Raw genomic sequence first — 19,867 nt, forward strand, 5'->3', positions numbered from 1 at the left:
GAATCGAAACGTTAACTCTGCTTCTCTCTCCACAGATGCCGTCAAACCTGCTGAGTTTTTCCAGCATTTTCTGTTTTTGTTGCTTAAAGACCTGATTGGAAAGTACTTGAGAAACCAGCAGTCAGGACAAATACCTTTTAAGGATACATTACAGGTGATACAAGATAAATACATATCAAGGACTGGTCGGTTAGCACAGCCTAAACAAATGAAACACGCAGGCAGTGACTTTGTTTTCAAAGAAGCAAATCGCAAAAGGTTGATAGGGACAAAGATAAAGGAATCCATTTTTTAGAAATATTGGGCAAAGTTCTCCAGCCTCCCAGTCGTATGTTTCTGCTGGCAGGAGGTGGCGCATTGTTTGCTAGCAGCAGGATTCTTTGGTCCCGTCGCTGTCAATGGGAATTCCCATTGATGTCTCCCCATGCTGGCGGGAAACCCGGGGGAGGGGGTGCGCTACCGTGGGACCGGAGAATGCCTGCCCCGTGAATGGCCGGAGAATTCCAACCATTCTCTTTTCCAAACAATGTGAACAAAGCACAACCGAAAAGCAGAGGGGGAATCGGTAATGAGCATGATTTTAAAATATAACAGTCAAACATTCTTTCAGTAGTACAGGGTTATCAAAGATGAATTGATATTCCTCAAGGATACAAGCATGTGATTGAGATTGAAGATGAACTAAAAATAATTCCAAGAAATATTCACTGGTAGCGTGTCTCCCATCATCGGGGGGTCTATTATAAAATGTAATGATTTTCTCATTGAAATGAATGTCTCAGTCAGCCTGACAAGAGCAAAATGAATAAATCCCCAGGGATACCTGATGGTGTTTAGTGAGATTGAACGCAAAAGTCTCCAGTGCTTGTGGTCATCAAGAGGGAATTGTTGAAAACAGGATTGAAAACAAGTCAACATGACACCTACGTTCAAAGAGGGTAATAGGATAATTAGGGCAATAATGATAACTGGAAAAATAATCAATCCGCAGGAATGTACCGAGAGATACCCTTTTTTGAAAATAACCTCAAAAATTATCCTTGCTCCCAAAAGAGGGAGACTTTAACCTAAATGACCTCCTTGAACTCTTCGAGGAGGTAACATCGCAAGGTAACTTCTGAAAACTTTTGATATGATTTCACATGACAGATCATAAACAAGCTTCAGGCAATAGGCATCCTAATTAAAATGTACATGTGGATAAGGAGTTGCCTGAGAGATAAAGCAGTGGGTAAGAAATTGATGGGTGTCCATTGAGAATGAAAGGCTCCATGATTCACTGTTGGTCGTTTCACTGTTCCGAATAAACATTAGTGACCTGGGTACAGAAGCAAAATGCAGTATGGAAAAAAAAATGCAGAGAATAATCTTGGATGAATAATCATGCTACACATTTACCCACTCCCACACACACACAGTTACACATTTACCCACTCCCACACGCACACAGTTACATATTTACCCACTCCCACACACACACAGTTACACATTTACCCACTCCCACACACACACAGTTACACATTTACCCACTCCCACACGCACACAGTTACACATTTACCCACTCCCACACACACACAGTTACACATTTACCCACTCCCACACGCACACACACAGTTACACATTTACCCACTCCCACACACACACAGTTACACATTTACCCACTCCCACACGCACACACACAGTTACGCATTTACCCACTCCCACACGCACACAGTTACACATTTACCCACTCCCACACACACACAGTTACACATTTACCCACTCCCACACGCACACAGTTACACATTTACCCACTCCCACACAGTTACACATTTACCCACTCCCACACACACACAGTTACACATTTACCCACTCCCACACACACACAGTTACACATTTACCCACTCCCACACACACACAGTTACACATTTACCCACTCCCACACGCACACAGTTACACATTTACCCACTCCCACACGCACACAGTTACACATTTACCCACTCCCACACACACACAGTTACACATTTACCCACTCCCACACGCACACAGTTACACATTTACCCACTCCCACACACACACAGTTACACATTTACCCACTCCCACACACACACACACAGTTACACATTTACCCACTCCCACACACACACAGCGACTCATTTACCCACTCCCACACACACACACACAGTTACACATTTACCCACTCCCGCACACACACACACAGCTACACATTTACCCACTCCCGCACACACACACACAGCTACACATTTACCCACTCCCGCACACACACAGCGACACATTTACCCACTCCCACACACACACACACAGCGACACATTTACCCAGTCCCACACATACACACACACAGCTACACATTTACCCACTCCCACACACACACACAGCTACACATTTACCCACTCCCACACACACACAGCTACACATTTACCCACTCCCGCACACACACAGCGACACATTTACCCACTCCCACACACACACAGCTACACATTTACCCACTCCCACACACACACACAGTTACACATTTACCCACTCCCACACACACACAAACACAGCTACACATTTACCCACTCCCACACACACACAGTTACACATTTACCCACTCCCACACACACACACACACAGCTACACATTTACCCACTCCCACACACACACAGTTACACATTTACCCACTCCCACACACACACACACAGTTACACATTTACCCACTCCCACACACACACAAACACAGCTACACATTTACCCACTCCCACACACACACACAGCTACACATTTACCCACTCCCACTCACACACACACACAGCTACACATTTACCCAGTCCCACACACACACACAGCTACACATTTACCCACTCCCACTCACACACACACACAGCTACACATTTACCCACTCCCACACACACACATACACAGCTACACATTTACCCTCTCCCACATACACACAGCTACACATTTACCCACTCCCACACACACACACACACAGCTACACATTTACCTAGTCCCACACACACACACACACAGCTACACATTTACCCACTCCCACACACACACACACAGTTGCACATTTACCCACTCCCGCACACACACACCGCTACACATTTACCCACTCACGCACACACACACAGCTACACATTTACCAACTCCCACACGCACACACGCACACACAGTTACACATTTACCCTCTCCCGCACACGCACACACAGCTACACATTTACACACTCCCACACACACAGCTACACTTTTACCCACTCCCACACACACACACACACAGCTACACTTTTACCCACTCCCCCACACACACAGTTACACATTTACCCACTCCCACACACACACACAGTTACACATTTACCCACTCCCACGCACACACACACACAGTTACACATTTACCCACTCCCCCACACACACACACAGTTACACATTTACCCACTCCCACACACACACACAGCTACACATTTACCCACTCCCACACACACACACACACACACACACAGCTACACTTTTACCCACTCCCCCACACACACAGTTACACATTTACCCACTCCCACACACAGTTACACATTTACCCACTCCCACGCACACACACACACAGTTACACATTTACCCACTCCCGCACACGCACACACACACAGTTACACATTTACCCACTCCCACGCACACACACACACAGTTACACATTTACCCACTCCCACACACACACACAGTTACACATTTACCCACTCCCACGCACACACACACACACAGTTACACATTTACCCACTCCCACGCACACACACACACAGTTACACATTTACCCACTCCCGCACACGCACACACACAGCTACACATTTACCCACTCCCACGCACATACACACACAGTTACACATTTACCCACTCCCACGCACACGCACACAAGTTACACATTTACCCACTCCCACGCACACACACACACACAGCTACACATTTACCTAGTCCCACACACACACACACACACAGCTACACATTTACCCACTCCCACACACACACACACAGTTGCACATTTACCCACTCCCGCACACACACACCGCTACACATTTACCCTCTCCCGCACACGCACACACACACAGCTACACATTTACCCACTCCCACACACACAGCTACACTTTTACCCACTCCCCCACACACACAGTTACACATTTACCCACTCCCACACACACACACAGTTACACATTTACCCACTCCCACGCACACACACACACAGTTACACATTTACCCACTCCCCCACACACACACACAGTTACACATTTACCCACGCCCACACACACACACAGCTACACATTTACCCACTCCCACACACACACACACACACACACACACAGCTACACTTTTACCCACTCCCCCACACACACAGTTACACATTTACCCACTCCCACACACACACACAGTTACACATTTACCCACTCCCACGCACACACACACACAGTTACACATTTACCCACTCCCGCACACGCACACACACACAGTTACACATTTACCCACTCCCACACACGCGCACACACAGTTACACATTTACCCACTCCCACTCACACACACACACAGTTACACATTTACCCACTCCCGCACACGCACACACACAGTTATACATTTACCCACTCCCACACACACACACACACAGTTACACATTTACCCACTCCCACTCACACACACACACACACAGTTACACATTTACCCACTCCCACACACACACACACACACACAGTTCCACATTTACGCACTCCCACACGCACACACAGTTACACATTTATCCACTCCCGCACACGCACACACACACAGTTCCACATTTACGCACTCCCACACGCACACACAGTTACACATTTACCCACTCCCACACACACACACAGCTACACATTTACCCACTCACACACACACACACACAGCTACACATTTACCCACTCACACACACACACACACACACAGCTACACATTTACCCACTCACACACACACACACACACACAGCTACACATTTACCCAGTCCCACACACACACACACACAGCTACACATTTACCCAGTCCCACACACACACACACACAGTTACACATTTACCCACTCCCACACACACACACACACAGCTACACATTTACCCACTCCCACACACACACAGTTACACATTTACCCACTCCCACACACACACACACAGTTACACATTTACCCACTCCCACACACACACAAACACAGCTACACATTTACCCACTCCCACACACACACACAGCTACACATTTACCCACTCCCACTCACACACACACACAGCTACACATTTACCCAGTCCCACACACACACACAGCTACACATTTACCCACTCCCACTCACACACACACACAGCTACACATTTACCCACTCCCACACACACACATACACAGCTACACATTTACCCTCTCCCACATACACACAGCTACACATTTACCCACTCCCACACACACACACACACAGCTACACATTTACCTAGTCCCACACACACACACACACAGCTACACATTTACCCACTCCCACACACACACACACAGTTGCACATTTACCCACTCCCGCACACACACACCGCTACACATTTACCCACTCACGCACACACACACAGCTACACATTTACCAACTCCCACACGCACACACGCACACACAGTTACACATTTACCCTCTCCCGCACACGCACACACAGCTACACATTTACACACTCCCACACACACAGCTACACTTTTACCCACTCCCACACACACACACACACAGCTACACTTTTACCCACTCCCCCACACACACAGTTACACATTTACCCACTCCCACACACACACACAGTTACACATTTACCCACTCCCACGCACACACACACACAGTTACACATTTACCCACTCCCCCACACACACACACAGTTACACATTTACCCACTCCCACACACACACACAGCTACACATTTACCCACTCCCACACACACACACACACACACACACAGCTACACTTTTACCCACTCCCCCACACACACAGTTACACATTTACCCACTCCCACACACAGTTACACATTTACCCACTCCCACGCACACACACACACAGTTACACATTTACCCACTCCCGCACACGCACACACACACAGTTACACATTTACCCACTCCCACGCACACACACACACAGTTACACATTTACCCACTCCCACACACACACACAGTTACACATTTACCCACTCCCACGCACACACACACACACAGTTACACATTTACCCACTCCCACGCACACACACACACAGTTACACATTTACCCACTCCCGCACCCGCACACACACAGCTACACATTTACCCACTCCCACGCACATACACACACAGTTACACATTTACCCACTCCCACGCACACGCACACAAGTTACACATTTACCCACTCCCACGCACACACACACACACAGCTACACATTTACCTAGTCCCACACACACACACACACACAGCTACACATTTACCCACTCCCACACACACACACACAGTTGCACATTTACCCACTCCCGCACACACACACCGCTACACATTTACCCTCTCCCGCACACGCACACACACACAGCTACACATTTACCCACTCCCACACACACAGCTACACTTTTACCCACTCCCCCACACACACAGTTACACATTTACCCACTCCCACACACACACACAGTTACACATTTACCCACTCCCACGCACACACACACACAGTTACACATTTACCCACTCCCCCACACACACACACAGTTACACATTTACCCACGCCCACACACACACACAGCTACACATTTACCCACTCCCACACACACACACACACACACACACACAGCTACACTTTTACCCACTCCCCCACACACACAGTTACACATTTACCCACTCCCACACACACACACAGTTACACATTTACCCACTCCCACGCACACACACACACAGTTACACATTTACCCACTCCCGCACACGCACACACACACAGTTACACATTTACCCACTCCCACACACGCGCACACACAGTTACACATTTACCCACTCCCACTCACACACACACACAGTTACACATTTACCCACTCCCGCACACGCACACACACAGTTATACATTTACCCACTCCCACACACACACACACACAGTTACACATTTACCCACTCCCACTCACACACACACACACACAGTTACACATTTACCCACTCCCACACACACACACACACACACAGTTCCACATTTACGCACTCCCACACGCACACACAGTTACACATTTATCCACTCCCGCACACGCACACACACACAGTTCCACATTTACGCACTCCCACACGCACACACAGTTACACATTTACCCACTCCCACACACACACACAGCTACACATTTACCCACTCACACACACACACACACAGCTACACATTTACCCACTCACACACACACACACACACACAGCTACACATTTACCCACTCACACACACACACACACACACAGCTACACATTTACCCAGTCCCACACACACACACACACAGCTACACATTTACCCAGTCCCACACACACACACACACAGCTACACATTTACCCACACACACAGCGACACATTTACCCACTCCCGCACACACACACACAGCTACACATTTACCCACTCCCACACACACACAGTTACACATTTACCCACTCCCACACACACACAGTTACACATTTACCCACTCCCACACACACACACACACAGCTACACATTTACCCACTCACACACACACACACACAGCTACACATTTACCCACTCCCACACACACACACACACACACACACAGCTACACTTTTACCCACTCCCCCACACACACAGTTACACATTTACCCACTCCCACACACACACACACAGTTACACATTTACCCACTCCCACGCACACACACACACAGTTACACATTTACCCACTCCCACACACGCGCACACACAGTTACACATTTACCCACTCCCACTCACACACACACACAGTTACACATTTACCCACTCCCGCACACGCACACACACAGTTATACATTTACCCACTCCCACACACACACACACACAGTTACACATTTACCCACTCCCACTCACACACACACACACACAGTTACACATTTACCCACTCCCACACACACACACACACACAGTTCCACATTTACGCACTCCCACACGCACACACAGTTACACATTTATCCACTCCCGCACACGCACACACACACAGTTCCACATTTACGCACTCCCACACGCACACACAGTTACACATTTACCCACTCCCACACACACACACACACAGCTACACATTTACCCACTCACACACACACACACACACAGCTACACATTTACCCACTCACACACACACACACACAGCTACACATTTACCCACTCACACACACACACACACACACACACAGCTACACATTTACCCAGTCCCACACACACACACACACAGCTACACATTTACCCAGTCCCACACACACACACACACAGCTACACATTTACCCACACACACAGCGACACATTTACCCACTCCCGCACACACACACACAGCTACACATTTACCCACTCACACACACACACACACACAGCTACACATTTACCCACTCACACACACACACTGCTACACATTTACCCACTCACACACACACCCACACACACACAGCTACACATTTACCCAGTCCCACACACACACACACACAGCTACACATTTACCCAGTCCCACACACACACACACACAGCTACACATTTACCCACACACACAGCTACACATTTACCCACTCCCACACACACACAGTTACACATTTACCCACTCCCACACACACACAGTTACACATTTACCCACTCCCACACACACACACACACAGCTACACATTTACCCACTCACACACACACACACACACAGCTACACATTTATCCACTCCCACACACACACACAGCTACACATTTACCCACTCCCACACACACACACACACAGCTACACATTTACCCACTCCCACACACACACACACAGCAACACATTTACCCACTCCCGCACACACACACACAGTTACACATTTACCCACTCCCACACACACACACACACACACAGTTACACATTTACCCACTCCCACACACACACACACACAGCTACACATTTACCCACTCCCACACACACACACACACAGCTACACATTTACCCACTCCCACACACACACACAGTTACACATTTACCCACTCCCACACACACACACACACACAGTTACACATTTACCCACTCCCACACACACACACAGTTACACATTTACCCACTCACACACACACACACACACACACAGTTACACATTTACCCACTCCCACACACACACACACACACAGCTACACATTTACCCACTCCCACACACACACACACACAGCTACACATTTACCCACTCCCACACGCACACACAGTTACACATTTACCCACTCACACACACACACACACACAGTTACACATTTACCCACTCCCGCGCACACACACACAGCTACACATTTACCCACTCACACACACACACACACACAGTTACACATTTACCCACTCCCACACACACAGCGACACATTTACCCACTCCCACACACACACACACAGTTACACATTTACCCACTCCCTCACACACACACACACAGCTACACATTTACCCACTCCCACACACACACACACACACAGTTACACATTTACCCACTCACACACACACACGCAGCTACACATTTACCCACTCCCGCACACGCACACACAGCTACACATTTACCCACTCCCGCACACGCGCACACAGCTACACATTTACCCACTCCCGCACACGCGCACACAGCTACACATTTACCCACTCCCGCACACGCACACACAGCTACACATTTACCCACTCCCACACACACGCGCACACAGCTACACATTTACCCACTCCCGCACACGCACACACAGCTACACATTTACCCACTCCCACACGCACACACACACAGCTACACATTTACCCACTCCCGCACACGCACACACACACAGCTACACATTTACCCACTCCCACACAGACACACACAGCGACACATTTACCCACTCCCGCACACACACACAGTTACACATTTACCCACTCCCGCACACACACACACACACACACACACAGTTCCACATTTACGCACTCCCACACGCACACACAGTTACACATTTTCCCACTCCCACACACACACAGTTACGCATTTACCCACTCCCACACACGCACACACAGTTACACATTTACCCACTTCCACACACGCACACACAGTTACACATTTACCCACTCCCACACACACACACACACACAGTTACACATTTACGCACTCCCGCACACACGCACACACAGCTACACATTTATCCACTCCTACACATACATACACAATAATGGATCTACAGAAGGTCAGAAAGAAAATCTGAAATGGGTACTGCAAGTACAGAAAATGTTCAATTTGGGAAGAAGCACGGTATTATGCAACTGAATAAAGAATAAGAAGTACATTCACTTGGGGATAGGTTGAAAGGGGTTTGGGAGAGTGGATTTGAAGGTTAGCACAGATGCTGTCTATGTGGAGTAGCAATTCAAAAAACAGTGAAATATTTACTGATGGGAAAAGCCATTTGGCACATCTTAGTTTATCCTCCAGAAAGATCCAAACATTTACCAATTATAACATCCAAATGCTTCTGAAGTAAATTTTGTCCCCAGGAGTTCATTCTATGCATTTATAAATGTTTTAATACAACCTTGATTACAAGTGGACTACAAGGGCACTGAAAAGTTATGTCGAGGACTGCACAATATCCAGTCTTTAATTTGCAATCTTCAACAGAGCTCTCCAATTAATTTATGCGATATTCCATTCTCTATTGTTCAAACCACATCTGGCCATGAAACAGCAGGAACCTGATAAACACAGGGAACAAACATTTGACGTTCTTGTCAGAAATCAAGATTTTATTCCGTTGTTAACTTTCATTTGTTCTGACTTTTGCTCTGTTCCGTGCAAGCCTTGCTGCTCATTTTATTTTTTTAGAGATACACACATTAAAAGTACTTTAGGAATGCTTCCAAACAGTAGTTATAATATCTGTTAAGTTCTGGACAGGTCTGCCAACTGTAGAAAATGTTTAGTTTACAATAAAAATTCCACATTGCACAAGTAGGCAAAGGTCTGAGCTCTACCAACCAGAAGACATCAGTTTGTGCTGAACTAGATCTTCTCAGTCTTAATTTCTACAAATATATAAAATGAAAAAGAGTGGCTCAAGTAAAGATTGGTCTTTTAGAGGATGAGAAGGGGGATGTAATAACTGGAAATTAGGAAATAGCTAAGGCATTGAACAGGTATTTTGTGTCAGTCTTCACAGTGGAAGACACAAATAACATGCCAAAAATTGATGACAGGAAGGCTATGGCAGGTGAGGATCTGGAAACTATCATTATCACGAAAGAGGTAGTGTCGGGCAAGTTAATGAGGCTAAAAGTAGACAAGTCTCCTGGTCCTGATGGAATGCATCCCAGGATACTAAAAGATATGGTGGGAGAAGTAGCAAATGCACTAGTGGTAATTTACCAAAATTCGCTGAACTCTGGGGTGGTTCCCGCAGATTGGAAAACAACACATGTGACGCCACTGTTTAAAAAAGGAGGTAGACAAAAGGCGGGTAACTATAGGCCGGTTAGCTTAACTTCTGTCATAGGGAAAATGCTTGAATCTATCATCAAGGAAGAAATAGCGAGACATCTGGATATAAATTGTCCCATTGGTAAGACGCAGCATGGGTTCATGAAGGGAAGGTCATATTTGGCTAATTTGGTGGAATTCTTTGAGAACATTACATGCACAGTGGACAATGGGGAACCTGTGGATGTGGTGTATCTGGATTTCCAGAAGGCATTTGACAAGGTTCCGCACTAAAGACTGTGACATAAGATAAAGGTGCACAGTGTTACGGGTAATGTATTAGCATGGATAGAGGATTGGTTAACTAACAGAAAGCAAAGAGTGGGGGTAAATGGGTGTTTTTCTGGTTGGCGATCAGTGACTAGTGGTGTGGCTCGGGGATCAGTGTTGGGACCGCAATTGGTTACGGTTTACATAGATGATTTGGAGTTGGGGACCAAGTGTAGTGTGTCAAAATTCGCAGATGACACTAAGATGAGTGGCAGAGCAAAGTGTGCAGAGGCCGCTGAAAGTCTGCAAAGGGATATAGATAATCTAAGTGAGTGGGCGAGGGTCTGACAGATGGAGTACAATGTTGGTAAATGTGAGGTCATCCATTTTGGTAGGAATAACACCAAAATGGACTATTATTTACATGGTAAAAAATTGCAGCATGCTGCTGTGCAGAGGGACCTGGGTGTCCTTGTGCAGGAATCTCAAGGAGTTGGTTTGCAGGTGCAGCAGGTAATTAAGAAGGCAAATGAAATTTTGTCCTTTATTTCTAGAGGGATGGAGTTTACAAACAGGGAGATTATGTTGCAGCTGTATAAGGTGCTGGTGAGGCCACACCTGGAGTACTGTGTACAGTTTTGCTCTCCTTACTTGAGAAAAGATATACTGGCACTGGAAATTCACTAGGTTGATTCCGGAGTTGAGAGGGTTGGCTTATGAGGAGAGACTGAGTAGACTGGGGCTATACTCATTGGAATTCAGAAGAATGAGGGGAGATCTTTTAGAAACGTATAAGATTATGAAGGGAATAGATAAGATAAAAGCAGGGAAGTTGTTTCGACTGGCGGGTGAAACTAGAATTAGAGGGCATGGCCTCAAAATAAGGGGAAGCAGATTTAAGTCTGAGTTGAGGAGGAACTTCTTCACACAAAGGGTTGTGAATCTGTGGAATTCCCTGCCCAGTGAATCATTCAGTCTACCTCATTGAATGTTTTTAAGGCAAGGATAGATAAATTTTTGAACAGTAAATGAAGTAAGGATTATGGTGAGCGGGCGGGTAAGTGGAGCTGAGTCCATGAAAAGATCAGCCATGATCTTATTGAATGGCGGAGCAGGCTCGAGGGGCCAGGTGGCCTACTCCTGTTCCTGGTTCTTATGTTCTTAGCAGCAATTGGATTGGCCTCAATGTTTCTGGGCGAATATATATCAGGGGAGGTATCAGCCAGCAATAATTTTCCATCTCACTATTGGGTCATATCTGTGTACTGATAGTGGATGAAGGCAAGGTCACATTCAACAGTGATGCTTAGATTAGCCCACTGTCTAGTCTCACATATTAAGAATGGCTAATTATGTGAGGCACCAGAGGGCTGGAATTCTTGTGGTGTGTCAGAGATGGTGGCAATGTCACTGGACTACCAACCTAGACTACCTGGCTAAAGGCTCGAGAGATGTAGGTTCAAATTCCTCCATGGCAACTGGTGAAATTTAAATTCAATTAATCAATTCAATATCTGGAATTTAAGATTAGTTTCTTTAATTATAAAACAATCATGGATTGCCATTAAAAACCACCCATTTGGTTTGCATATGCCCTTCAGGCAGTTGGCCTTCCTGACCTGGTCTGGCCTACATGTGACTCCAGACCCACAGTGAGCAATGTGATTGACACTTAACTGCTCTTAAAGGGCAATTCCAGATGGGCAACAAATGCTGGCTTTGCCAGCAATGCCCATATCCCATGTGGCATGGTGGCAGAGTGGTTAGCACTGCTGCCTCACAGCGCCAGGGACCTAAGTTCAATTCCAGCCTTGGGTGACTTTCCGTGTGGAGTTTGCACGTTCTCCCCGTGACTGCGTGGAGTTCCTCTGGGTGCTCTGGTTTCCTCCGACAGTCCAAAGATGTGCAGATTAGATGGATTGGCCATGCAAAATTGCCCCTTAGTGTCCCAAGGTGTGCAGGTTAGGTGGATTAGCCATGATAAATGTGTGGGGTTACAGAGATAGGGAGAGGGCCTGGATAAAATACTCTGTCAGAGAGTCAGCGCAGACTCGATGGGCCAAATGGCCTCTTCTGCACTGCAAGAATTCTTTGATGACCCGATTTTTTTTTTAAAAACCCGATGGTGGTACAAATACAGTACCTTCGACAGAAGAATGTGGAAGATCAGCAAAGCTCTAAGAAGTTAGTCAATCCAGGGCAAGCATTTTGCTGAATGTTCAAAAAAAATGAAAACAAATTGAAATATTTTAAAACAGTGTGAGAGTGAAAAAAAAAGAGATTTTGTCTTAATGACTATTTAATGAGGCTTTTCCAACTCTCCCTGCATTAGTGGAGCTGACTGCTTCAAGTGCAGCTCTAATAAATGAGGCAAATGAACCCTGGGAAGGTTGCCATAAGGGACACGCAGCACAACTTCCCAAACAGACAGCTCCAAACTTCTCAGGCAAAATGAGAACATGGTTATATCTGCAAACTTTTTGAAGACTAGAACAAGAGGTCTGTATTGTGGCCATTGGAAAATGTACCAATATCCCAATCACTGACCCTGGAGCTAGGATGGATTTTAACCAATTTTCATTGTTTTTATTTATGTTAACATTTGCTTGTACTTGGTATTATTTACCCGATCTCGATTCCGTGACATTTGCTTGGTTAATGTTTCTGTGTTCTTTAGTTTGTAAACCAATAGTGTAATGATCTTAGCCAGTAACTGCGATATTCCGTTTTCTGAGCAGGCTGAAGGTCACCCCTGATTTTGCTGTCTTGCCAGGGGTGAGAGTGGATCATGAAATCAATGCTTGTCTCATAGCGCATCGTGTTTTTGCAGCGAAGAAAAATGACAGGCAAAGAGAAGTGATGCAAGCCTCAGAATAATATGGTAAATGTACTCATTAGATCCCCCATCAAATTTCACACTCTTCAGGCCAGGTTTATTTCGATACTCACCTCAGCTATTTAAAATAAAGACAAGACAAATTCATTTTGAAAAAATGATGACACTAACCAGCTGCATTGGGATTCTTAATGTTAGCTTTGTGTAGTGAATATTAATGATGTCACTTTTTTTTGGTTCCCTGTCATTAGTTTCTATGGCTGTGAAGTGTGCCATTTCTACACAGGAACATTGTTTTCTCAAAAATCCATCTCCCATTATTGGTGTCAGAGGACTGGTGGTCTGCTTTGCTCAAAAACGGGAGAAAGAGATCAGGCAGGTAACTATAGGCCAGCACTGTGAACATCAGTACAACATAAACTATACTATAACTTGCTGTAGAGGGAGTACAACAAAGGTTTACCGGGCTGATTCCTCGGATGGCAGGTCTGTCACATGAGGAGAGACTAAGTCGGTTAGGATTATATTCACTGGAGTTTAGAAGAGTGAAAGGGGATCTCATAGAAAGATATAAAATTCTAACAGAGTTAGACAGGGTACATTCAGAAAGAACGTTCCCAATGGTGGTAAAATCTGAAGAGATTTTCTCTCCAGTTTTCTTGCCGGAACTAACACTCATATTTTAGTACAGTTTAGTCCATGGTTCATACTGCTGCCACTGTGCATTGGTAGTGGAGGGAATGAATGTTTAAGGTGGTGAATGGGATGCTGATCAAGCAAACAGCTTTATCCTGGACGCCATTGGATTTGTTGAGCGTTATGAAGCTCCACTAATCCAGGCAAGTGGAGAGAATTCCATCACCCTCCTGACTTGTGCCTTGCAGATGATGGACCGGTTTTGGGGAGTCAGGAGGTGAGTTGCTTAGTGCAAAATTCCCAACCTCGGACCTGCTCTTAATTGAATTTATATAGCTCCTGTTTTGTCTTGCGTTCGGGGCCTAGATAGGTTTGCCTGTTACCCCAAGAATGCTACCGTAATGTTTTATCCATACATAGAATGTAGAATAGAAAACAGTACAACACAGGAACAGCTCCTTCAACCCACGATGCTGTACTGAATATGATGCCAAATTAAACGAATCCCTTCTGCCTGTCCTTGGTCCATATCCCTCTATTCCTTGCATATTCATGTGCTTATCTAAAAACCCCTTAAATATTGCTATTGTATTTGCCTGCACCACCACCAATGGCAGCATGTTCCAGACACCTACCACTCTTTGTAAAAAGAAACTTGCACCTCACATCTTCTTTAAACATTCCCCCTCTCACCTTAAGTGCATTACCCCAATCTTGTTTATTTACATATCTATATACATCCCAGTAACTCAATACGAGGATGTACTTCTGTTTCCCACTAGATCGCAGTTATTTAATCATGAGGCATTGCATCATAGTTACATGAGTAGTTACAGGTGCTCCTGATGTTAACCCTTTGCTCCACAACTCTTTCCTCGTCATATTGGATTCACCCCAACAACTTCCCCTCTCAGACTCATGGTTCAGCAGTCTGTGCCTGATGGCAGCATCAGGACCTGAGGTAAATTTATTTATTTATCACGAGTAGGCTTACATTAACACTGCAATGAAGTTACTGTGAAAATCCCCCAGTCGCCACACTCCGGTGCCTGTTCGGGTACACTGAAGGAGAATTTAGCATGGCCAATGCACCTAACCTGCACATCTTTTGGGAGGAGACCGGAGCACCTGGAGGAAACCCATGCAGATTTGGGGAGAATGTGTAAACTCCACACAGACAGTGACCCAAACCGGGAATCGAACACAGGTCCCTGGCGCTGTGAGGTAGCAGTGCTAACCACTGTGCCACCTTGCTGCACATTTGCATATGTAAAGAAGGATCCCACCAGCTTCCAGAGAGTAGAGTTTCCCATCTGCTCAGAAGACACGCTAAAAATCAAAGATAAGCAGAAAGCAAGGGATCGGTGAATAAATCTCTTGGCGAATTCTAGCTGCGTGTTCCTTTCCTGTTAGATAGACAGAGCCAAGATTGCCCCTATTCTACCTGAGTGTGAGGAGACTGAGTTAACACAGATAATGGAAATCACTGGATTGCAGGAGAATCTTGGGCTAAAGCCCTTACACCCAATGGTCATCATTTAAACAGAAATATAGAGAAAGAAAACAGGTCAATGTAAACTTAATTTCCTGTCTGTGTGAAAATTTTAACATATTGGTTAACATTTTTTAAACTTCCATAAGGCCAATTTAAGCTCGGCAAATTATAGTTAAAGTGATGGTGACAAAAGTTTAATATTAGCCAATGCAATGAAGGTAAAGAGAAAATTAACATCTAGGATATTAAATTCATTGATTCACTTTTATGTAATTACTCTGCTAAATAACTAATCAGTTCACCCAGTCACACACTCACAGTAACATACATTGGGCCCTATTTTAAGTCTGTACCAGTGACTGTATTCTAAATGGATTAAAATCAGGCCCAGACTGTCTTTGACCTGATATTGATGACAGTTGAATCATCAGAGATCTCTCAAGTCATTTGGTACATTCCTCAGTGACTGATCAGAGCAATATTGGAAAATATGGCAGGAATCATTTTGTAGGGTCAAGTGCCCCAGTGGCAGGACCGGAAGTCCGTGGGACAGCTGGTCCCACACACAATCATGCAGCAGCCAGCCAGTTAGATATTCATGGACGAGATGCCCGGCTAATCGTGAGGTGGGGGGCAGGCAGAGACTCAACAGCCCTGCCATTAAATCATGGGGGATAAAGTTCCAAGGCACCATATTTAAAGGACATCTGGACAGGCATCCAGTCTTGATCTTCCCTCCAGCATGCTTGCCCTGCCTTCATTAACCCTCAAGCTACCCATCATCGCCCTTCTCAACTTTCAATCACCCCAGAGATTCCTCCGTCATCGTTCATCTGCAACCACCCCCAGACCCCTGGAATCTTGGACCTGCCCATATCAAACCTCCTTGCATAAGCCTTAAACTGATTTCTGTAATCTTTCGACTCTCAGTACCTTGCCATTTAGCGTCCCTCAATAATCTTGGATCTCCATATAATCATGCATGACCTCCTGTCTGCAGATCTTGACCTTCCTTTTTAGTGCGGTTTGTTCCCTTCATCCCCCACCGACTCTTGTAGGTCTAACATTACTCACCTTCTCTCTCTTGGTCTTTGATGCCCCGATTTCCCCCCACTCAGCCTCCCTGACTCACACCCACCCTCGGTCAGCCATATCCTAATCTCCTTCGACTGCTGCCACCCAAGCACAATGAATCAATGCCTCCTCTCCCATCACCCAGGACAGACAAACAGCTCCTACTCAGTCCAAAAACAGAAAATGCTGGAAAATCTCAGCAGATCTGACAGCATCTGTGGAGAGAGAATAGAGCCAACGCTTTGAGTCAGGTTGACCCGACAGACATGAAACGTTGGCTCTATTCGCTCTCCACAGATGTTGTCAGAGATTTTCCAGCATTTTGCTGCTTTATTTCAGATTCCAGCATCCGCAGTATTTTTGCTTTTTTCTTGTTTCCTGCTTAACTTGAACTTGCGATTCCATATTGCAAGACTTCAGCAACACAGGGTGAACTGTTATTCCAGCCTATCAAAGCCCAGTGATGAGGACATTGACTATCTCATAGTTATCACAGTAAAATGTTATAAGCAAAACATTGATGCACAGATGTCTGGCTACGGTACTGGGCCAGGCGATCCAAGTGATGTTGTTTCTATTTAATTATCTGTGTGGGGAAGAGAAAGCTCTGTATATGCATCCAAAGCTGCTCAAGTTACATAATAAACAAAGCAATGACTTTTAACCTTCATTGCACACCTGCTGTCTTTGAATTTTACAGTCTTTTTAAAAAATGTGTTTTAACAGCAAGGTTCGCAGGTATAGTTTTATAGCAAAAAGCACAAACTGGTCACAGAGATGGATGGAAATTTAAATCCGATTACAAACGTTATCTGAGTAGATTTTCATTATGTGGAGAACTGAAGATACCTGGGAATGAGAGGGAAGTGAGTTGTTACACCTTATCTGAAGCATAGGATGGTATAATAATCTTGAACTATTCCGTGGAATTATATCGCTTATATATTTAAGTCAGCATGTATATATTATGGGTGGCATGATGACACAGTGGTTAGCATAACTGCCTCGCAGTTCCAGGGACCCAGGTTCAATTCCGGCCTTGGGTGACTCTCTGTGTGGAATCTGCATGTTGTCTGCGTGAGTTTCCTCCGGGTGCTCTGGTTTCCTCCCACAATCTGAAAGACACGCTGGTTAGGTGCATTGGCCTTGCTAAATTGTCCCTCAGTGGACCTGAACAGGTGCCGGAGTGTGGTGACTAGGGGATTTTTACAGTAACTGCAGTGATAATGTAAACCTACTTGTTACTCTAATGAATAAAATAAAAAATGTTATAGTTATATGGATCTATAGCAAAGTGGAGTCTTTCTATCCCTAAAAGAGATTAATGTTGATGACCATTACAGTTATTAATAGATGTTAACCTTCAAGGTAAGGTAAAATTTATTTATTAGTCATAGGTAGGCTTGCATTAACACTGCAATGAAGTTATTGTGAAAATCCCCTAGTCGCCACACTCCGGCGCCTGTTCGGGTACACTGAGGGAGAATTTAGCATGGCCAATGCACCTAACCAGCACGTCTTTGGCCTGTGGGAGGAAGCCGGAGCACCCGGAGGAAACCCACGCAGACACGGGGAGAACGTGCAAACTCCACACAGATAGTGACCCAAGCCGGGAATCGAATCTGGGTCCCTAGCGCTGTGAGGCAGCAGTGCTAACACTGTGACACCTTGCCGCTTCATACTGAATACATAATGATTGCGGTATTATTGTTTTATTAATCAACAGTTATTATTGGGAAATTGCATATGATTTTTAAAATAAGACATCTCAAAGAATGAAGTGAATTTTGTTCTCAGGAATTTGTGATTTGTGACTGTGAGCTCCCAATAGCACAGCCCCTTTAACATTCAATTTTTAAAACTCCTTGCAACTTGAGATCTTTTTTGTCACACTTGAGCTTAATATTTTTTTTCTGAAAAGGAGCAAACATTTTAATGAAGAAAGTGACAAAATCTGAAAACAAGACTTTGTTTTATTTTATTGCTTGTTTTTTTGTGA

At 45.4% G+C, this 19,867-nt stretch overlaps 1 protein-coding gene across 47 annotated transcripts in view; it reads left to right on the plus strand.

Annotated features, from left to right (window-relative positions):
- celf4 (CUGBP, Elav-like family member 4) overlaps positions 1-19,867 on the plus strand; it is a 1,189,091-nt gene that overhangs the window by 701,769 nt on the left and 467,455 nt on the right. For 22 of the 47 annotated variants that reach the window (XM_078221047.1, XM_078221150.1, XM_078220968.1 and 19 more), the window contains exon 5: positions 311-328. The exons of the other annotated variants lie outside the window; for them this stretch is intronic. In XM_078221047.1, coding sequence (XP_078077173.1) covers positions 311-328 — 18 coding nt within the window. The remainder of the gene's footprint in view (positions 1-310; positions 329-19,867) is intronic. 47 annotated transcript variants of the gene reach the window in all.

Source organism: Mustelus asterias, chromosome 1 (assembly GCF_964213995.1).
Source record: "Mustelus asterias chromosome 1, sMusAst1.hap1.1, whole genome shotgun sequence".
Taxonomy (NCBI): Eukaryota; Metazoa; Chordata; class Chondrichthyes; order Carcharhiniformes; family Triakidae; genus Mustelus; species Mustelus asterias.